At 29.8% G+C, this 22,151-nt stretch overlaps 2 protein-coding genes and 1 long non-coding RNA gene across 9 annotated transcripts in view; 2 read left to right on the top strand and 1 right to left on the bottom strand.

Annotated features, from left to right (window-relative positions):
• KaiR1D (Kainate-type ionotropic glutamate receptor subunit 1D) overlaps positions 1-8,747 on the top strand; it is a 429,757-nt gene extending 421,010 nt beyond the window's left edge. For 5 of the 7 annotated variants that reach the window (XM_087404682.1, XM_087404685.1, XM_087404684.1 and 2 more), the window contains 3 exons: positions 804-919; positions 2,464-2,619; positions 4,356-4,582. In XM_087404682.1, coding sequence (XP_087260808.1) covers positions 804-919; positions 2,464-2,619; positions 4,356-4,409 — 326 coding nt within the window. In that variant the 3' untranslated portion in view covers positions 4,410-4,582. Of the gene's footprint in view, positions 1-803; positions 920-2,463; positions 2,620-4,355; positions 4,583-6,776 lie in introns of those variants that run through there. The other 2 variants (XM_087404686.1, XM_087404683.1) reach the window with 2 other exon arrangements.
• LOC147910252 (uncharacterized) overlaps positions 1-22,151 on the bottom strand; it is a 322,413-nt gene that overhangs the window by 64,355 nt on the left and 235,907 nt on the right. The gene's annotated exons all lie outside the window — the stretch shown is intronic.
• On the top strand, positions 9,574-21,832 carry LOC105150059 (glutamate receptor ionotropic, kainate 2). Its single transcript, XM_011062871.2, has 16 exons — positions 9,574-10,012; positions 12,094-12,190; positions 12,658-12,819; positions 13,346-13,536; positions 13,945-14,108; positions 15,356-15,497; positions 15,969-16,268; positions 16,529-16,951; positions 17,056-17,140; positions 17,258-17,534; positions 17,866-18,064; positions 18,875-19,017; positions 19,140-19,222; positions 20,084-20,199; positions 20,290-20,439; positions 21,462-21,832. Exons 2-16 carry the CDS (start codon positions 12,106-12,108, stop codon positions 21,642-21,644), a joined length of 2,703 nt encoding a protein of 900 aa, XP_011061173.2. The 5' UTR covers positions 9,574-10,012; positions 12,094-12,105; the 3' UTR covers positions 21,645-21,832.

Genomic DNA, 22,151 nt, shown 5'->3' with positions numbered 1-22,151 from the left:
TTATTAAGGGACGTATCATTATGTTAGTTACGTTGAATCTAATGTAAACGATATATTATATTAATATTACTATATTTCGTATTAAATATTAATATTATCTGATACAATATATATTAAATATCAGTTTTTTCTATGTTTTAGTAAATATTATTATTCTATTCCAGTTAACTCATTCTGTGATTTTAGTTTATGTAATATTCTCTTTTTCTCACTTGGATATTATTATGAAAGTTTAAAATTATAACACAACTTCAATAAGCAAATTGGCAAAAAGAAAAGATAATTTTATTTATCAATTTCCAACGTTACAATATCTCAATAATTCCTATTAATGGAAGTAGCGAACCTAGAACATTCGGAAGAAAAAGTCCTTCTCCAATCAATATATTACAGTATAAAGTGCTTATATCGGCCTATCAACTCTCTTGAATAAAAGAAATTCTCATTCAATTAAAACTTCTTCTTCACGCAAATGAAATTCTGATAGAAAGAAAATGCAAATCGTTCCCTCCTTGCATCGAGAGATTCGCACGAGCTAGTTGGTTTATCTGCCACGCTTATCCCGAGAGATCGAATAAAATCGCATTACCGGTCTCCTTGCTGATCTCGCGGCTGCGCGAAAATACCGGTCGATAGCAAGTGTCGCCATGAAGGAAGCGATCGCGCGCGATATTACCGGCAAAACGTTGGCGCGAGGGAACGATTGCCACAAAGGTACTTCCGAAAGTTGCGCGAAAGTACGATGCTATGAGGCGATAAAAGCAGCCTAGAAGGAGTTGCTCAAAACGACCTTGGAACTTCAGACTCGCCATATAGAACGGCCATAAGCGAGGCTATCCTGAAGCTGCAGGAGGAAGGGAAACTTCATATGCTGAAAACGCGCTGGTGGAAGGAGAAGCGAGGCGGCGGATCTTGCAGAGTGAGTAAATACGTATCTTAAGGCGAATTTACACGGTTTACTTGTAATCTTAGAATGTGCGAGTCTTATGATAAAATTTTAGAAAACTTATATAAAAACGATATTAACTATTGTACAAAAAACTTTAGCTCAGGATGTTACAGAAAAAAGTTAATTTAAAGGAAATCTGGAGAAAAAGATTTGACAGAAAATGGAGCAGATACTCTCTCTTTGTATACGAAATAAATATGGAAAAAGAAATTGATAATCTTACTTTAACAATATTCTCGCAAATGATTGAAATAGATACAGGATACCTATTAAAAACACAAAAACAATTTTAATTACAATAACTATCTTTTATTTTTTATAGTAATCAATGAACAAAGGTTTATTGATCTTCATACTTTTACATTGAATTCCTGTCTATTTTAATTAATGGCTTTTTTATTATATAATTTCTTTATCCATTATATCCATTTTAATATTGGTTGTAAAAGAAAACCGTGTGTGAATTTGCTTTTAATCCATCATCATTTCCCTCACTTTTCTCATGAAGGATATTCTGGCACGCTAGCACACTCAAGAAGTGCGCGCTCGAAATTCTTGTGCCAGACTCCAGCAACTCTCCTCATCCGTCAGAGAAGAGAGGAGTTGCTGGAGGTTGAGGCGGCACGCGAGGAAGACTATTTCGCGAATTCACGAAATCGGGGTTTCACCAAGCTCGCGATTATCGTTGCGCGCACTGCTATTTCTCGCGCAGCTACGCCGATAAATTCTTCCGATAATTCACCAGCTTCTCCTCACTCGAGTAAACTTACCGCGGTTTGATGGACGAACGTTAGATGGATGATTATAACGAAGAATTAATTCTTCGATGTTAATCTTTAATCGCAACTGTTGCAAAACGCTGAAGATCTAATGACATTTAAGCTGTATTTTTAAAAACTACAATCATTAATATTGATCTAAAAAAAAAGAGTATTAATACTAAAGAAAGTATAATTTATATTTCTAACACATCAATATAAATTTTTTCCGTGTAAAATATTGATCAAAAGATTGAACACTTCAAAACTGCGACGTACCGATTAAAAGATTTAATAATTAATATCAGGGTTATTAACAAAACAAAAGAAAAAAAATTCCTTGACTTTTTAAGAGGACTGTTAACAAAACAGAAAAAAATTCCATGATTTTTCCCGGTTTTCCTGACTATATATTAATTCTCTAATTTTTTCTGATTTTCTCGATTTTTCTTAACCGCTAACAATTTTGAATATGCTATTTACTCTCCTCTTAACACTTTAATCCATCAGCCCAAGTGCGAGTAAGCACGATCAAATTTTCGCAATATTATCCACGACGCGCAATCCTCTGCGAACCGCTTCAATAATGAACACCCAAGCGCGAAAGCCGCGTGTGCATTAACGACGTGCACAACAGACTAAATGCGAAAACCACCGTTTCCCCAGCGGCGCATTACCCATGCAGCAGACTATATTCTACCTGTAACCGTCCGCGTTAATGCGCCACAGGCTAATCGATGTTTCTCTCATGGTTAGGACGACACCTCGAAGAGCAGCTCGGCGGCGAACGAGCTCGGTCTGGCGAACGTCGGCGGAGTCTTCGTAGTGCTGATGGGCGGCATGGGTGTTGCCTGCGTGATCGCAGTTTGCGAATTTGTGTGGAAGAGCCGGAAAGTAGCCATCGAGGAGCGGGTGAGTGACGCGAAATAGCACATAGAGGAAGATCGTGCGATAACCACGCCGGAAATCACCGCCTCAGGATCCGCCGCTATACTTGATCCTGACGCGATCTATCCCGACATACCGCGCGAGTACATCAGTTGATGTTCGCACGATGGTGGAGTTCCTCTCTAATGGTCTCGATACAGAACCACTCGGGTCTGATCGCTCGCACGGCTCGAGACCCTCGACGATCCACGGTGTCGTTGGCGAGGATGACGAAAATTATAGCCTTCACACGTACATAATTTCCTTCATTTTTCTACCATTATCGTTACTGCCATGCATCGTTATTTCCATTCGTCATTATCCTCATTGTCTCGCTGTATACGCGAATATCGTCGTTAGTCGGATAGGCAAGACGTTCGTCCGTCCTCACTCGTTACTGAGGACATGTCGCTTCGAGTCTCTACTGTTTTATGCTAAAAAAATGCCCAGGGTATTTGTGACTTGTACAAAATCCAAACAATTCAAGCTTTTGAAAAAAACATAGCAAGAAAAATTACTACAAATTTATTTCTAGTAATTAATTAAAATTAATTACTAATTAACTAATGTTTGAAAGAATTTAATCTTTAAATAATTGTCGCACTTCTTTTAAAAAATTAATTTCCATAAATTTTGAATTTTAAACGATTCAATCTCAAACTTATATTTTTAAATATATTTTGTTTTCCTATTATTTTTGATGTTAAAAAGTTATGTCGGTTGTTTTAATTTTGAGAGATCTATTAGGACACACAAATGAACAGATAGTCATGTTTATTGGCATTATACGAGAGCGTCGTGATTACCGCAGAGAGACGCGGCCATAGAAACGTAGTAAACTTGATGAAAAAATTTTCAGTGAAATTCGCTTGCGTTGGTCGAGAGCGAGAAAATGGAATTAACGTATGCAAAGTCTCAGTGCTGCGCACTCACGATGGCCGGCACGCGGTTTAAGCAACATATATTCGTGCCAACGTTTACATATATTCAAAGGGAGAAGCAAACAGGCAACTATTTGAGGAGGACTCGTCGAGGAATACGAATATGCTTTGCGCGGATCATTCCCTGCGTACGCTAAAGTAAACAGTTCTATGAGCTTACGGACGTTGGTATTACTCTGTCTCCTTTCAAACCGTGTTACACTACTATAGAGAGGCAGGATGAGGGCAAAGCCTTCTACAAAAATTCAAATCGGTTGAAATCGATTATATCGATCGACTCGAACGAGATTCATATCTTGCGATGAATAGTACGGCTTTCGGATGGCATACTCGAATTTTTATGATATGTAAGGCTTTTTATGATACGTAAGATCGTTTCATATCCGTCGTCATCACGGTTGCTATCACAATACTGAATACAATATAATAATATATACAGACAATATATTGAAAAGATAAAAAAAGTCATGAACAAATAATTACAATAAATATATTAATTATTATTTTGTTTTCATTATACATGAAATCGATTTTTATTTTCCATCGTGAAAGAATGATTAATCACGATGCTCATATAAAAAATTACAATAACAAACGATACGATAGATAAATTCAATATACTTATATTATTAAAAAAAACAATGAGAAAGCATGAATAGAATAAAAATTTTGCTTTCAAGTAAGCACCGATAATTAGCGCACATTTTTTCCCGCTTTGATTATTGTAACAATGACTGAATATAACGAATCTGACTCGGGCATTTTGGTGTTCTGTTCTAGAAGCAGAAATCCTCGGGGAAACCGATCTGCGAAGGTTTTACTGATCTGCACTAGCGACGGTACGCGCTGCGCTGCGAAAAAAACAGATTCTTAAACTCAAGCCGTACCTCAAAACGTATCCGATCCGAGTTCAGTGGACCTAAGGAAGAACTCCATCACGAGAGATCGGAAAACTGTATAAAGATCATAAAATTATAGGAATAAACGAAGATAATCGGACAAAAGAAGCAACAAGCCTTGATCTTTCCAATTTTCCTCGTAAAATTTTGTCAAATACTAACAATTTAATTTAATGAAATGGTTTGGGAAGTACAAAAATATTTCTCTTTAAATTAAAGCATTCACTAGAGTATAATTTCTTCAACATTTTAAAAGTTAGATTAATCAATTTGTCTCTAAAATTGTATAGAATATCCCAAATTCGCAACTAAAACAAAAAAGTTTTCGAAAAATTAAATAAAATAGTTATATAAACTTTTATTTCAAGTTATAGTGTTCGAGATATACATACTTTAAAGCTAGCTACCACAAATTATGTTTAGTTGATCACCTATCATACAGTCACTAATACTATCGCACACATAATGCATAGACTCACAATTAGTGAGTTGGCTGTTTAAATCTAATTTGTGACGACTAAATTTAAATTCCAATCTTAAAAATTATCGCTTAAAATAAAAATTTATAAATAATTTTTTATTTCATTTTTCGAAAATTTTTTTTCTTTCTTTTTTTCTTGTTTTGATATCAAATGCTTGTTTCTATTCTATTTACATGGCGATCAGACTATTGAAATTCAATTAATGGCAGTACAAATTTTTCAATAAAAAATGTATGATTGTTGCAATATACGTAAATAATCAGAATAAAAAAATGACATAATGAAAGATTGGAAAGGTCAATGTAATTGCCATTTGCTCATATCAAAACTTAGATTAATACACGAAGACTTTAAACCTCGCAATAGGAAAGGCTGTGTCCTTCCTCGCGAAGTCGCAAACGTTTCAATCGACATCAAAATACTTTAAAATCAAGACAAAAACCGCGGTGTTCACAACTTAGTAGTGCTGTGGACGAACTTTTAAGAACAATCACGATTTTATACCGGCTAGATAGTGAATGTATAGTATACCAGATTATGAGACATTTTACTGTAAATAATATGTAATTGTCGAAGTAATCAATATGCGATCGTAAGTGTGCGGTGGAAGTCCGTACGCTTCTCGAGATGATAATGTTGTCATAAGTAATAATCCGAAAGAGCAAGTGGATATATCGGAAACTTATCGCGTTCTTATCAAAATTGGAGTATTCAACAATTTATTACTTTCCATAATATTATAATAACATTTAAAAATATATTAATTAACTGTTCTCTCGATTAATTTAAAATAATATTGTTTTAATAATAACAATATTTTATGTAACCATATGAAATATTATTATTATTAATTATATGTAGGTATATAAAATAAGAATATATATAAAATTTTCTTGAAATTTTTTAAGATTATTCTTGGAACTTGATCCACCAAGATTTTTTTATTTTTATAAATAAGAGTTATTGAAGGATATATAATTATTAATTCTTATTTTTTTCTCTTATATGTTGTGATATTTAAAACGTTAATATAAATTTTAATAAAGAAATTAACCAATGCACAGAACGAGTATAATATTATGTTAGAAAATAGTCATCTTTATCCACATGGAGCTTTCGTCGCAATTTAATGTAAATTTCCGATCCATGTAAGAAGCACGCGGACTTCCAAAATTTCGTTATTGAATAGACAAATCTCTGTGTCATGGCGAAGTAACTTGTACGGAAATTACGATTTCGAAATGTTGCATTATTTATAGCCGTAAATGAAATTGAAAGGACGCGTATTGTGTGACAGTTTAGTATGACATTGTTAGTTGTGTCGCAATGTTTCTTGCTTCTCTCCCGTCACGGATTTACAGAAGGTGAGCACATTTACGAGTATCTTTTAAATATATAAAAGTTATCGAGTTTTTCAGTGTTAATATTGTATTAGATTCTTTCTTGAAGCTATAAAAATTACATTAAAAATTTTTAATATCAAAAATATTGAGATTTCTGAAATGTACAAGATAATAATTTATTTACAAAAATTTCGTCAAGATTTTTTTATTAAACTTTCCTAAAACAATAATCCAGATCATTAATAACCTAAATCTTTTATCTCAATTGTATCTTCTGTCATCTAAACCATTTATTATAGATTCTTAAATGATATTAGTTTTTCAGCTCAAATTTATTGAATAAAAATTACCTTGCATTAAAGAAAGTAAAAACTAATAAAATTTTGTTGAGTTTCAATATTTTGAGTTTGAACTGAACGACTCGTTTACGATTCAATATGTGAGCTTTTTGCAATCGTCTTTTCGTGGAACTTTCAGAAGTCCGTGTCCTCGGAAATGGCAAGCGAATTGCGATACGCTTTGGACTGCGGCAACGGAAATAAAAAGTCGTCGAGAAAGGCGCTTTGTCGATGTCAGGGGCAACATTCAAGTCTGTCGATCGTTTCGGAGAAGGGCAAGTACGCGGCGTGCAACAAGTACAGGCACTTCGTTGGAAAAGCACCTCTGACGTGAACAAAGGGATGCCTGGCCGAGTGATGAATTTCTTTGCGAAGTTAATTGTTTCCTTGCTCATGTGCGAATTAAAACATACATGATCGATCAATTCAAAACATCGACGGTCCAGAAAAAGAAATCGCTACAAAAATAATTAATTCTGACTGAAATCACTTTCAAATGTAACAAAAAAATACGAATTATTCTCAAACAATTATAACGAGATTGAATTTTGTCGAGTATCAAGTCAACAAATTTGATATTACATCTCTTGATAGGAAACAAAAAAAGAGAACGCATCGTCGAAAGCTTTTAACGTCAGAAAAATCCTATAAATTTGTTGCGACGAGAATTTGCGATGAAATTCAGAAACGATATGTAAAAGGAAACAGAGGCTTAATTCTAATCGTGTACACACGTCTGTCCTTTTTTTACGAACCACGGTTGAATAAGATAGTCCATTATCTAGTTCCTCGTAAGATCTGTTGAATTGTGCGAGGAAGATGCGTGCAAGAAAACGAGCGAATGAATGAGAGTCATGTGAAATTGAATGATCTTTCATCGACGTTAAAGATGCACTATTTGTTATTACGTAAAGCATTCTATTGAAATCAATCCGAATATTGTCATCCGTATATATAAAATTCGGATAAGGTGGAACGTAATACGCGCGTACAATAGCGATTTCAAAAGTCTCCACGTGATATATAAATAACGCGAAAGGATTTTCACGGATTCCATAATCTGCGAGACCAAGGATTGAATTCTTGAAAAATATCGCATACGAAAAATAATTGTACGAAAAATATCATAACATATTTTACATATGTTATAGATTTCCCTAATTTTTCGTAAGCATACATTTCAAAAATTAGGCCCCTGATATCGTAATTTGCACTATTTTATATCGCAATCCAATGTTTCATATGTGTGATTCGCGATAAATAGTTATAATTTTTGAACATATTTTATCTGAATTTATTCCTATCCTTAGCTGGTCTGACGGGGTCCATAAGGTCATTGAAATATTATTTGAGTACTCTGTAGAGAGTTAATTTTTTAAGCTAATTATCCAGACTATGTAGATAATATATTTTAAATCGTATTCGCGTAATGTATTGTCAATATTTATCTGATGCATAAGACTGCTCTACTCTTCTAACAAAATTATTTTTAAGAAATACGTGTCGTTATTTTAACTGATATTCATTCGTTCGTTTCCGTTTGATTCGCGTTTATGCGGACCTTGTGAACCAAGCAGTATTCGTTTGAGTCTTCCCTCTAACTTAAAAAGAGAAAAATGTAATGGAAACGAACATCGCGATTCCAATCTAGTATTTAAACTCTCGAAAATGAATGCTACATAAATCAGAGTATGAATGTTCGATGCCGTATTGAAGAGTGTATGATATTTCAGTACGCGGATACTATTTTAAGATCGAACGTAAAAGCGAAGAGAAGCGCAAAGTTTTGTTTTTTTTTTCTCCTGTACTTGCACCTTTCATAAGGATTTTGTTTCTCTCGATACAATTTACCGAATTCTGAAATGCAAATCATAGAGTACATACAGACACGTTAGTGTACAGATACATACATATACACATACGTACACATACATAATATACCAACTGTAAATATCATCGACACTATTACATTCTCGTTACATACTTCCGTTCATATGTCACGACATACGAGTTTGTTAAGAGCCTATCGCGATTCTACTTCTTATATAAAATGTAATACAAGCATCAACACATATTAAACGTGAATAAATTAATCGTCTGTAAATTCTCATCCAAATGTTCTCTATTATAATTGCCTTCATCACACCTTTTTTCCCAATTGACCAGTTATTATTTAACCATGACAATCCCTAGCTTGTAACTGCATTCTTTTCTGTTATTTCGAAATTGTTCTAATATAATTAAATTACAAAAGAATAATAATTTCTTTCTTAAATAAAAATAAAAATCTTAATATTACTATAAAAATCAATGTATTTATTTCATATATTAACGTATACACAATTCGTCAATTTATATGTGAGTTATATAATATATGATATTTATGTATTTATATATATAAGAGATATCCAATGTGATTGATAAATCAATCATAGGGCCACACATTAGTATCTTAAAACATTACTTATTAAGATGGTCTTGAAATAAAAATGAGTATCAACCCAAATGTAAATTACAAAATTAAATAATTAAGGACACTAAAACAATAGCCTTTTCTATTATTTTCAGATAGTAATTAGTATGAAATAATTATAATATAATTTCAATTTGACATTATAATTGCCTCTAGTCACCTTTAATTGCGATTACAATCTTGCATTATCCATGCAATTAATTTCTCTAACATCTAAATTATGTTAAATTAAGCGCTCATTTAATTCCACCCTTAATGTCAGTATTAATGTAATTAAAAAGAAACGTAAATAAAAATGCCAAACAAATACAAAATATTTTTTTACTGTGTAATCTTTTCTGTATAGATATCTGTACAGAGTTCTAATAGTGATAAAGATACAGAGATTTAAGAGATAAAAGAGACATAAAAGGCAGATCTAAACAAATTTAAATAAATTTTTTTTTTTCGATTCTTTTGCAGCATAAAATTAAATAAATACTGATCGTAGAAATTAGTTTTGGTCTAGTTTATTCGCAACAAAAAAATTTTTTTTTTTATTATAATATATCAAGAACAATATAAAAAAATGTTTCTTAAAATATAAAAATTCTTCAAAATCTCTAGATTTTTACGTAATTAGCATGTAATATGGTACTGACGCTGATCAATTCTTGTCGTTTCCCTAAAAGTACCATTGCGCATTAGATTCCCACTCCATCCGTCGACGACGACGCAGACGACAAGCATTCTTCGTCGCCACGATGAAATCTGGGAAGGGAGTTTAGAGCATGCGCTGCTAAGATGAGCCGCGCGAGAAGTGCCGTTCGGATTTAGAGTCGCGTGCCGCGCGAGTTTCGTTCGGTAAAGCGTTTCAAAAAGTTTCGTGCCAAGTGGAACGAGTCGCAGCATCACGTTTTTAGGTAAGCCCTTGTAAGCCCTTAGAGATGATCCTCTCGCGAAGTAACAATTCTTCGTCGTCTACCAATTAAATCCCGATACGTACTTCTCTAGAATTCGCGTATAATTCGCTCCATCCCCCGCGAAAAAAATCTTCCACCCCTAAAATATTCAGCCAGTAATTGAGTTTCAAATGACTAAAGTAAAACGAGTTTGGAGAGAAGTCTAGAAAATTGGGCAAGTTCGTCTTTTCAAACTCGATGATACGTAGAACTACGCATTTAATATATTTTCTGGAAAAATACCCTCGATTTCCAAACATCACAGTAAGTATAAAATAAAGAACAGAAAAAAATAGAGCAAATTAATTTTTAAAACTTGTAGAAAAATTATGTGCAAGACGATTTCCTATTAAAAAAATATTTTCGATTGTATCCTGTTGTAATCTATGTCACACGGTGAACGCGACAAGCACCAGTGGCGGCGGAGATGTTCAGCGTCTAAATATATCGACATGGTTATGCGTTCTATTAAGATTTTCGTTAGTTTTCCAAGTTGTGCCGATATCGTATGCTGGACTATTCAAAAACTTTAATTGTAGAAATCCGCGAGATTTAATGATTTATTCCGCGTAATACGAGCCGATACATTGCGAAATAACCCAAATCACCGTGATAAATAAATATGAAAACGGCAGCTTTAAATGAATGAATGAAAAAAAAACGTGCCAGACTATGTACACTTGGCATGATGACAGTAAGCTACGTAGAACTTCGAATGCGTGCGACGTCGCTACAAATTTGTACTCTTAAGATAGACGCTAGTTGTTTCCAGCGAATGAGAAATATTTACGTAGCTTTAAAAAATTAATCATTTCGAAATTGATATTATTGATCAGAATAAAATCAAGTTAATATTTACAAATACGTGTCTAAACACTTGTTCAAATTGTTAAAGACAATCATCAAAAGTTTAAACGAATATTTAATTATTATTAAATAATTAAGAACAAGAGAATTATTTTGAGAAAAACTTTGGAGGATTAAATTTTAAGAGCGTAAAGCAAATTAATAATTTTTTCAGCCAATGTAATTATTTTGTAATGATTTATATTTAAACAGAAATTTAATTAAACTGTCTAAAATTATATATTAGGTGTTGGAATTAATTCGTAGCGTTTTACAAGTGATGGGAAGTACTTTCATTAATGTATTTTTTAATGCTCATGTGAAATAAATAACATTCTTTCATTAAAAAACGCTACGAATTAATTCCAACACCTAATATAATTATATATAAAATTATATAAAAATGTACTTTCAAAGGAAAAAGGTATTTATTTTATTATGAAGATATGCGTTTATTTCATTGAGATTATTATTATTTCATTAAAGTAATTACGCATTTTATTTTAGAAACAATTTTTTGACAGCGAAGAAAATTTTAATATGATTAATTATTTTATTCAACAAGTTAATTAAAATAAAATGCGTCAACTTAGGTCAATAAAATTTAGTTAAGAAGGCTAGTTAAGGTTGAAATTTATACAAAGATTTTTAGATAAGTAAAAAAGAATATAATAATTCTTGCACGCATTGGGAATTAAATTATAGAAATTAGGATGGTAAATAGGTTGGACAGGTAAATGGCTAATAAGTTGCTTGTGTAAATATGTTATTACTGATTTATTTTGGCACATGATTTGAGAATCGTTGTAACAACATGTAAAGAAGCAGAAAGAAAAAGAGAACTTACTTTCACAACAGAGAAAATAAACTTGGAAAAGTAACGTAGGAATTTCTGAGATAGATCTCAGTAGGGATTTATTAAGAGTATAAGCATCAAGCAAATAACTAAACTCAATATTAGAAGATTGATTTTAGACGGATCTAAATATTTATGCGTATCGAGAGTGATTTTCAGGCGGCGCGGTGCCTTCCGGTTAGTTTATATAACGTCGGCTAGTTAAGTGCTCGTTCAAAACCTTTCCATTTAGCTATACATATGTGCCATTTATATCTAACTTTGTTGGATACACATCTGCATCTGTCAAGATGCTCACCAATAAGCTGCATTTTAATATTTATTCAATGTGTGTGTGCAGAATGACTATAAGATGATGGCCAAGCCTCTACTGATATTATTGCCAATATTCCTGCCTTACGTATGTGTGCTAGGTTTTCCAAAAAGGATTTCAATAGGTAAGATAAATGTTCACTGACGTGATTAACGAATAAAATATGAATAAAATATGAAAATTATTTACGTATTTATATTTTATTGTGAGTCTTAAAGTGTCTGTAAACAGTACAATATCTAAAATCTAGAAGCAAATATAATCCTTATAATATATCAATCTCTACAATATTAAAAATTATCAATACTTTTAAAAAATAAAGTATTACTTTATAATATTCATAATATAAATATAACAACATATTTAAATCTTTAAAACATTCTTATTATTAAATTTGCGCATGATGGTTGAGATTAATATTTTTGCTAGTTTAATTTTTAAATATTAAAAGAAATATGTTGAAAGAACCGTGTTGAATCGGATTTGCACACCCATACTTTTAATATGTACTACTTTATGAAAGAGCTTGTGAGCTATTTCAGTCATGTCAGTAAAACTCGATTTTAAAAAGAGCTGGCTATGTATTTACAGTAGGGCTATTCGATCAAGATGAAGCAATGAAACAGATGTTCGAATCGTCAGTAAGAGCTGTGAACCAAAACAGATATGAGGACCAAGAACTTTCAAATCAAGTATTCTTCGAATCAAAAATAGAGCAGATTGAAGGGGACCCATTCGAAGTATCATCGAAAGGTAAAGCTGCTACTCAATATTAAAGTGATGTACATTTGATATTAAATCATATTATTCAATATATACACATTTAATATTGAATATTTGACTGTTTATATGTCGTTTTGAGCTAAACTTCTTGAACTAAAATATCTAATGAATGAATTGAATATAATTTTGAATTAAATATACATAGGTCATATTTTCGTTTATTAAACAAATACAGGACAATATTGCAGCAACACTGCAACGCTTCAGCAATATTGTAGTAAAATTTCAACATTGCAGCAATGTTGCTGTAAGTTTCTGCGTTGTATAAAAATCTTTTAATTTATATTTTATATGTTTAAATAAAACGTAAACATAACTCTTTGTAAAAAATCTATGTTTTTACATAGCACAGAATTTTCCTCTACATAGATAATACTAGATATTAAATAATTATTAAATTATTTTTTCGAAAGTGCGATCAAAATAATGTAGCTTAGAATTATGTTACATGAATGTATTTTTATATAACTTATTTTTCAAAATGTTTCATGTTTAGTATGCGAACTGTTAGATCTGGGAATAGTGAGTATTTTTGGACCTCAAGAAAAAGTAATTGCCGAGCACGTGCAAAGTATATGCGATGTAGTAGAAATACCACAAATCTCTGTACGAGAGGATCTTGACCAATCCTTCCATTCACGTGGAATAGCTCTGAATCTATATCCGCATGTGAACTCGTTATCAAGAGTAAGTAGTGAAGTTAGAAAGATTGATTATAATCGTATTAAATATGCTGTAATTGAAAAATAATATAAATGGGTAATAAACAATAATATATACACATACAAATAATTTTGTAAAAAAAAATTATTTTCTCGAAAAAAATTATTCATTATCTGTTTATATAAAAAAAGAATATAATCTTTGTCTGCATTAATCAAAAAAATAAAAATTAACAAATTATTTATGATTACTGCAGTAGAATAATGATATATATATATATATATATATATATATATATATATATATGTCTTTTAATATTTTGTGTCCTAATTATAATTCTTTTATTTAACCTTTCTTTTATTTTAATTTTTATTTTATTCGATGCGTTCGTATAATAGTCACATAATAATGATCATCAAATAATTTTTACAGATTTATAATCAACTAGTCACAGAATTGAAATGGAAATCTTTTGCAATACTGTATGAGAACACTGATAGTCTGATTCGCATGCGTCTCTTGCTGAAGCGATGGGATGCACATGGCAGTGCCAATTCTGCATTTATATATCATTTAGGCTATGGCCCAAATTACAGGTATACAAATATTTAATCTTGTAAATAAGTATCAAAGATTTTTCGATCCCATAATGACAGAAAAATTATATCTTCTTGCTAATATTTAGAAGAAAGCCGATACTGATAGGTCTTCTAAAGTGGTACTCCCTTATTTCTCAGGAACTAATTATTGCACTTTATTAATACTAATAAAATCATGATCTGTTTAGCTGATTAAAGAAATACAAATTCATAATTCGTGTATTTGTTGCTTGTTTCTACATATATTAAATCAGCTAAAAACGAATTCTACGAATGTGAAAATAAAATTCTTACAATTTTCTTTTGCAAATTGCGCAGTTTAAATAATAATGACTATATTATTAATAATATTTCGTCATTTTAAATGCTTTTAATTTTTTAAATCAGTTTTATTTATATTATTTTTTCTCTTAATTTCTCATAATACGATGCGAAAATTAAAATTGAGGTGCAGCGTAAACCGTCACACCTGTCTGTAAAACAGATCATGAGCTAACTTAATCTTTATAATGTTGCTTTATAGTATCAAATAGTTCTATTGGAGCTGAAGACAATTGTGCATATAATCGTGGAAAAACTCTTGAAAAACTATCGCGTTACATATTTATATCTTGCAGAACAACGTAAAGTAAATATGCATATATAATTCAATAAAAATGTTTTATAACGAAATGAAAAGATTTTGGAGTATTTTATATACATTTACTTGTAAATATTTTATTTTACAGATAATTCTTGTAAAAGAAAAAGAATAGGAATACATAGCATTACTGCCTACTATGTCAGTTTTGGAGCCCATTTTATTGCAGACGTTCATTTTTGCTTATCTTACAAAAAAATTAATTATTACAAAAATTGCAAACAGTATTACAAAAACTGCTATATATTATCTCTAGAAGACACTTTTTAGTTTGTACTTATGTTTTTAAAATTTTTTACCTTTTGTTTAAGAAATATTGTCTAAAAACAAAGTAGTATGTTGGTATCGGTGACTTTTCTCTATGATTAACTTGGAACGTCGGGCTAACATAATCGATTATAAACATATGAATATTTTTAAATTTCATATTAAGAATATTCAGACTTTTAGACTTTTTTCAATTAAACAAGACAGCTAGATACTTTTCAATGAGTGACAATTATGCCGGAAGTGATTAAGTGAGATCGGCGAATTTAATTAATTGAGAAATGTTTTGAAAGAAAAAGTTAATTAATTGTACAGCTTGATATCGAATCTTATGTAGGCAAGGAATGCAAGAAATTAAAGCATCGAACATACAAAATATTGTCATCGACTGTTCATACGAAATTCTCGACGAGGTTCTGAAGCAGGCTCAACAAGTTGGGATTTTATCCGACAAGTACAAAGTCATTGTTACCTCGCTGGTAAGAAAACACTTGCACAAGTTATTATAAAATTATAGAATAATAATAATTATAATTGCAATAGAATTTTGCGCTTGAAATATATACCATAAATATAAACTATACTTTCGATAAAAATTTATATTCTGTAAAAGGTGTATGAATGGTGCAATGATAATACTTGTTAGCAGAAGATAATTTAGTAAAGTCTAAAGTTTTATTGCATATATATAATAAATACAAATTTTGATTAAAAATTGTAAAATTATAAGATTGATATATGCAAACGATTCTAGAAATTTTTAACGATTGATTCAATGTATTCATTAATACTACAAATGTATTAAATATCAATTCATCCAAATTTTATTAATTTATAATTTGAATTTTCAATTTTGTATGACATTTAAATTACGAGCAAAAGTTTAACACGCGTATAATCCGAAAAATCCAACAATTAAATATATGCCAATAAATGTATATTGCACTCAGGATCTGCAAACTTTGGATTTAGAGCCATATCAATTTTCTGGCGTTAATTTCACTGGCATTCGTCTGATCGATCCGGAAGATCCGACAGTGCTACAAATCGCGAACAGGCATCAAGACGAATGGAGTTTAGATCCTTTGCAACTGCGAGTTGAACATGCGCTCATGTACGATGCAGTTCAATTATTTGCGAGAGCTTTTAAACAATTGAAGGATGCTACAAAGGGCAATGTCAAGAAATTGTCGTGCGATGGTGATAGCAGATGGGAACATGGACTGAGTTTAAGCAACTTTATGCGATCGGTAAGACAATAAATGCTTTAATTTAAATATTTCTACAATAATATATAATATTGTATATACACATAAATTTATTTGGCATCAATTGCCATTCTTAAAGAATATTAATAAATAAAAAATATAGAAATTGCTATATCATAAAATTAATTCAATAAATTCTACTGATATCAATTATGATAAATATTTCTTATCTTCGAATTAATTATTTGTTCAGTAATTCTTTCATTATAAAAGTAATTCTTATCGTACTATTTCACTTTTAGACTGAAACAAGAGGTTTAACGGGTCTTGTCAAATTTGATAGAGATGGTTTACGAAGTAACATAAAATTGGATATCGTACGTTTGACTGAAAAAAAGGGTCTGATAAAAATTGGTGAATGGAATAGTACAGCAGGGGAAAATATCGAATGGTTTCCAGACATCAATACTCAAAAATCAGATTCTAAACTGAACATACAAAATAAGACATTTATAGTTTTAATATCACTTACGCATCCATATGGCATGATAAAGGAGTCGATGATCACATTAAGCGGTAATGAGCGTTATGAAGGTTTCGCAGTCGACGTTATACAAGAAATTAGTCAAATACTTGAATTCAATTATACTTTGCAAGTGGAAAGCGATTATGGATCTATGAAAGATGGAAAGTGGTCTGGTATGCTTGGAAAAATTATGGCTGATGTTAGTATTGAATGTCGAGGAATATAATCAAGTAATAAAATATAAATAAAAAGTTTGCATTAACATAACGGGATCTATAAATCGAAGATGTAACGCTCTTTTAGGAAGCAGATTTGGCGATCACGGATCTCACTATTACATCGACCCGGGCAATAGATTTCGACTTTACAACGCCCATTATGAATTTAGGTCAATAAATTTAAAGTAATAATTATTGTAATATGCTAAATGAGTTAATTTAATTTTTGCCATCAGTATACATATAAAATCATTTTATTCGTATTAAAAAGATATAATTTTATACAGGAATTAGTATATTATATAAAAGACCAACTAAAGCACCTCCTAGTCTGTTTTCATTTTTATCGCCATTTTCTAACGACGTCTGGATTTATTTGATGGGCGCGTACGTGATAGTATCATTATTACTCTATATAATTGGAAGAATATGTCCTGCAGAATGGAGTAATCCTTACCCTTGCATTGAAGAACCCGAAGAACTTGAAAATCAATTTTCCTTCAAGAATGCCTTTTGGTTTGCGATAGGCGCCATTATGCAACAAGGTAGCGAAATAGCACCCATGTGAGTGAAAAATAATTTTCTCAATTGTTACTATATTAATGAATGCTATTAATACCTTGAATGAGTTATCTCAAAGGTGAAATGTTTAAATATTTACGTCAAAAATACAAAAAATATGTATTGCATTAGTTAAATAATTGATCGAACACATATAATTTTTAGATTACACAGGTTTCTGTTCATATATTCTCTGCTTCAATCAATTTTATATTTTAAATTCGTATTATATTTTCATTAATATTATATTTATTAGTTTTTGAGAATTTTATATAAGTTAAATCAAAAAGTTTATATACATATAAAAATAAAAAGTAAATTAAAATATTTATAGTGGCATTTCAACAAGGATGGTTGCAAGCTGCTGGTGGTTCTTCTGTCTTATAATGGTGTCAAGTTATACAGCTAATCTAGCAGCGTTTCTAACCGTAGAAACTGTAACATCGCCTTTTGACAATGTTGAGGAATTAGTAAAAAAAAAAACTATTAAATATGGCGCAAAAAGAAAAGGAGCCACGCTCAATTTTTTCGGAGTAAGTAATAACTTAATAAATAATTATATATGTAGCGATAAATTTTTCAAAACGTTCAAAAAAGTATTAGGTGTTGGAATTAATTCGTAGCGTTTTACAAGTGATGGGAAGTACTTTCATTAATGTATTTTTTAATGCTCATGTGAAATAAATAACATTCTTTCATTAAAAAACGCTACGAATTAATTCCAACACCTAATATATTATTTTTATAGTGCGTATTATAATATATAAAATTAATCTCAAACGTAAGAAACTTTAACTCAAGTAACTATTTTCTCCTTTTATCATCTATGTTGTTCGTCTCATTATTTTTGTAAATTTGTTAATGAGAAAAAATTTCAATAATAATTTTTACAACGCATACAACAATAATTTGTTATAAATACAATAATAATTAATCCTGCATGACACAATTAATTAAATAATTAATATGATTAGTTAAACAGCTTTTAATAATATGTATGTGTAAAATAATATTAGCAAAGCAATTATACTTAGTAATTTAATTTAATAATTTTTCATACAATTATTAGCATTAACAGCGTTTGTTGTATATTTAACAATTTTTCCATCCCTTGTAGAATTGTAATTACAATTTTTTCTATTAAATAATAGAAAACAGTTTTAAAGTAATAGTACTCCGACTAAATTAAAGTCTACAAAATATTATTAATAATATTAGTATTTCCGAGAAAGAAATAATTTAGATTAATACACATAAATACATAGGATTAAAAGATAAGCATAATAAATGTATAAGTCGCACTCTATAATTCAATTTTTTGAAAGAATTTTGTCAATTTCAAGGAAAGCAATATCTCAACATACATAGATATGTACAAATACATGATGGAAAATGAGAACGACGTATTAGTAGCGGAAAATGAAGACGGTTTACACAAAGTTAAAACTGATGATTACGCTTTTCTTATGGAATCTGCTTCAATTGAGTACTTATTAAATGTTTAAATATATATTTCATGTATTTAGTTATACATATACATGTACATATACGTATTATTATATATATATATATATATATATATATATATGTATATGTGTATTGCTTTAGATATATGACAGAAAGAAATTGTGATGTGACGCAAGTAGGAGGGCTCTTAGACGAAAAGGGATATGGCATAGCAATGAAAAAGAGTAAGTTTTATCAAAATAGATCTCTGCATAGACGTATATAATAATAAAGTACATACTCGAATATTTTATATTTTCATAATTTAAAAAATTAGTTTCTTTTTCTTATTATATACAATTAATATTTGATAAAATTCGATATTATTAAATGTGATGAAATAAAGATCGAAAAAAAATTTGGAAAATGATCGAAAAAAAATGTTTAAATGTATAATATATACTTGCAATAATATTTTGAATTACCAATATAATATATTTTAATAGCCAAATAATAAAGAAACATTACAAAAGACACCGTTTATTTTGTTCTATTAAATGTCACTATGTCTTTCTTTTTCTTCTGCTATTTGAGAACACTTAAAAGTAAAAATCATAAGATGGATTTATAATATGGTCAGGTGTAATATATAGGAGTAATACAGTTTGTGCTAAATATTTATTTATTATTTAGTAATGTATTCACTAAATAAATATCTAAAAGAGATGACTTATACAACTCTAAAAAATAATCACTAACATTCGAAAATTTCTGACCGATTACAAAAGTATTATCTTGCAAAATTATAAACAATGACAATATTATGATCACACAAATAACGACAATTATTACTCTTTCTTGTAGTTAAAGGAATATTACTTATCGTACATTTTTCTAAAATATAAAAATACAAATTAAGAAAACTTAAAGGAACCAAGGCTGTATCGATTATGCTAATACTCAAAATAAAACATAATACTCAATAAAACATCATTAAATTACAAACATTTCGATCATTTTACCATAATCATCTTTTTTAGAATGTAAATATGCTGGAGAAATAAATTAATGCGGTATCAATTTTATCATATAAAATATTGTTACAGATTCGATATATCTACACAACATAAATTCAGCTGTATTAATGTTATCGGAACGGGGCATTATTCAACAGATCAAGACGAAATGGTGGACACAAAAAAGAGGCGGTGGTAAATGTCAAGTGAGTATATGTATAAAACGTATAATGTATATATGTATAAAACGTGTACATCATATTCATCTAATTTGTTTGTCATGCATCGCTGTTTAGGAAAGCGCTGGAGGTGGTTCAGCGGAACGATTAGGTCTTGATAATGTGGGTGGCGTGTTCTTGGTACTCACTGTAGGCGTCGCCTTATCCTGCGTATACACTATATTTGAATTACTTTGGGTTGTTGCCCGAACATCCATTCGAGAAAATGTAAGCAGACTATTCTTATTTACAACACAATATATCACAATCGTACCGCTTTCTATCAAAATTTACTGAAATCAATATGATTTTAATACAAAGATAATGAAATAATCAAAATTAATTTGAAGAACTAACAAATAACTTTTCAAACAATACACTCCATTTCTTTCAAATTTAACATAAATATAAATCTATAAAAAATATTTTTTACCCTCTCTTTCCATTTTGGTCCGTAAACGGTTTTATTATCCCTTCCATTTTCATCTATCCTCTTATCATTTATAAATAAAATGATAATAGAGAAAAACAAAATTTAACAAATAAGAGTTTTTTGAATCACTGATTACAAATAAGAAACCAATTTGCAAGATTATTTGCTTAAATATAAAAATATTTAAACAAATTAGCAAACAAATTAAAAAAATTTGACGCTATGTTTAAAATCATGTATGCAAATAACTCTTAAATGTTATAATACTTTATTTCAATCTTTTTGCTAATTTGTTTACATTTTTTATTTAAATGAACAATTTTACAAATTTGATTTCATATCATAATCAGTGATCCAAAAACCTCTTATATTTTGCATTTAATTTTGTTTTTTATATGTTATTATTCTATTTATAGATGAAAAGAGGATGAAAATTAAAAAGGTAGTACATGTTTTTAAAATAGTTTATAGACCAAAATGAAAAATGATAGATAAAATATTTTTCATAATTCTATATTTGTGCCAAATTTAAAAGAAATTAGAGTGTATCACTTGAGTATTTTTACTTGTAAAATGACGATTTAAATTAATATCATCATAACAACATTGTGACGATAATTCTAAAAAAAATTTGTTTATTTAATAATTGTGAATTTAACATATTTTAACTAAATTATAAATGATGATAAATTATAACTAGCGATTACAAATATAACTTCGTGAAATATTTAAAAATTCTAATCGCTTATTCTTTTCACAACACATATTCATACTTATTAATTTATCAAATACATAATGTATGTTACTTACTTTATAGGTGTCTTTTAAGGAAGAATTAATAAATGAACTAAAATTTATTGCGAAATGCAGTGGCTCTAAAGAGGTACGAAAAAAAAGTGAATCATCCAGCAAAAACGAAAATGACAGTACAAGGGAATGTACTCCTCCATACGGTTTTGTACCAACAGTAATAAGAACGTCACCAATTGACGACAAATAATGATGGAACAAATTCCGAATAATAAAAAGGTTATTTATTCGCACAGATTTAATACTTTGTAGTTCTCAATGACTCAGGAGCTAACAAATTGAATCGTTAAACTAACATGAAAATATTTTAGAGCATTTGTGTGCTAAATAAAGGAATTATAAAAAATATATAATATATGATACATACTTTTCAACAAATTTACTTTAAAAAAATTGCTTTATTTCATTCCCTTTATACATTAATTGCAAATAAAAGTAACAGAAGTATTAGAAGAAATAATAGCAACAAATCTCTTTGCATGAAAAATAATGGGTAATAAATAGATTTATATCACATCGAACTTATATTTAAAGTTTTATTGTAATGAAAAAATTAGAAATATATTAAATATATTAACTGCACTCTTATTTAATTAAAATATGATGAATAATATTATGCAATATAACAGATTTATTAGAAAAGAACTAAATAAAAAAGAAAGTATTCACAAAATAAATTTTATAAAGATGGATTTAC

Source organism: Acromyrmex echinatior, chromosome 3, assembly GCF_024713525.1.
Source record: "Acromyrmex echinatior isolate Ae372 chromosome 3, ASM2471352v2, whole genome shotgun sequence".
In the NCBI taxonomy this organism is placed as follows: Eukaryota; Metazoa; Arthropoda; class Insecta; order Hymenoptera; family Formicidae; genus Acromyrmex; species Acromyrmex echinatior.
This window is presented reverse-complemented; position numbering and strand designations above follow the sequence as displayed.

Coding starts and splice junctions, on each gene's coding strand:
- LOC105150059 (XM_011062871.2), top strand. CDS start 12,106: ATGATGGCCAAGCCTCTACTGATATTATTGCCAATATTCCTGCCTTAC. Junction 16,952..17,055: donor TTGGAAAAATTATGGCTGAT/GTTAGTATTGAA, acceptor ACGCTCTTTTAG/GAAGCAGATTTGGCGATCAC. Junction 19,018..19,139: donor ATGGAATCTGCTTCAATTGA/GTACTTATTAAA, acceptor GTATTGCTTTAG/ATATATGACAGAAAGAAATT.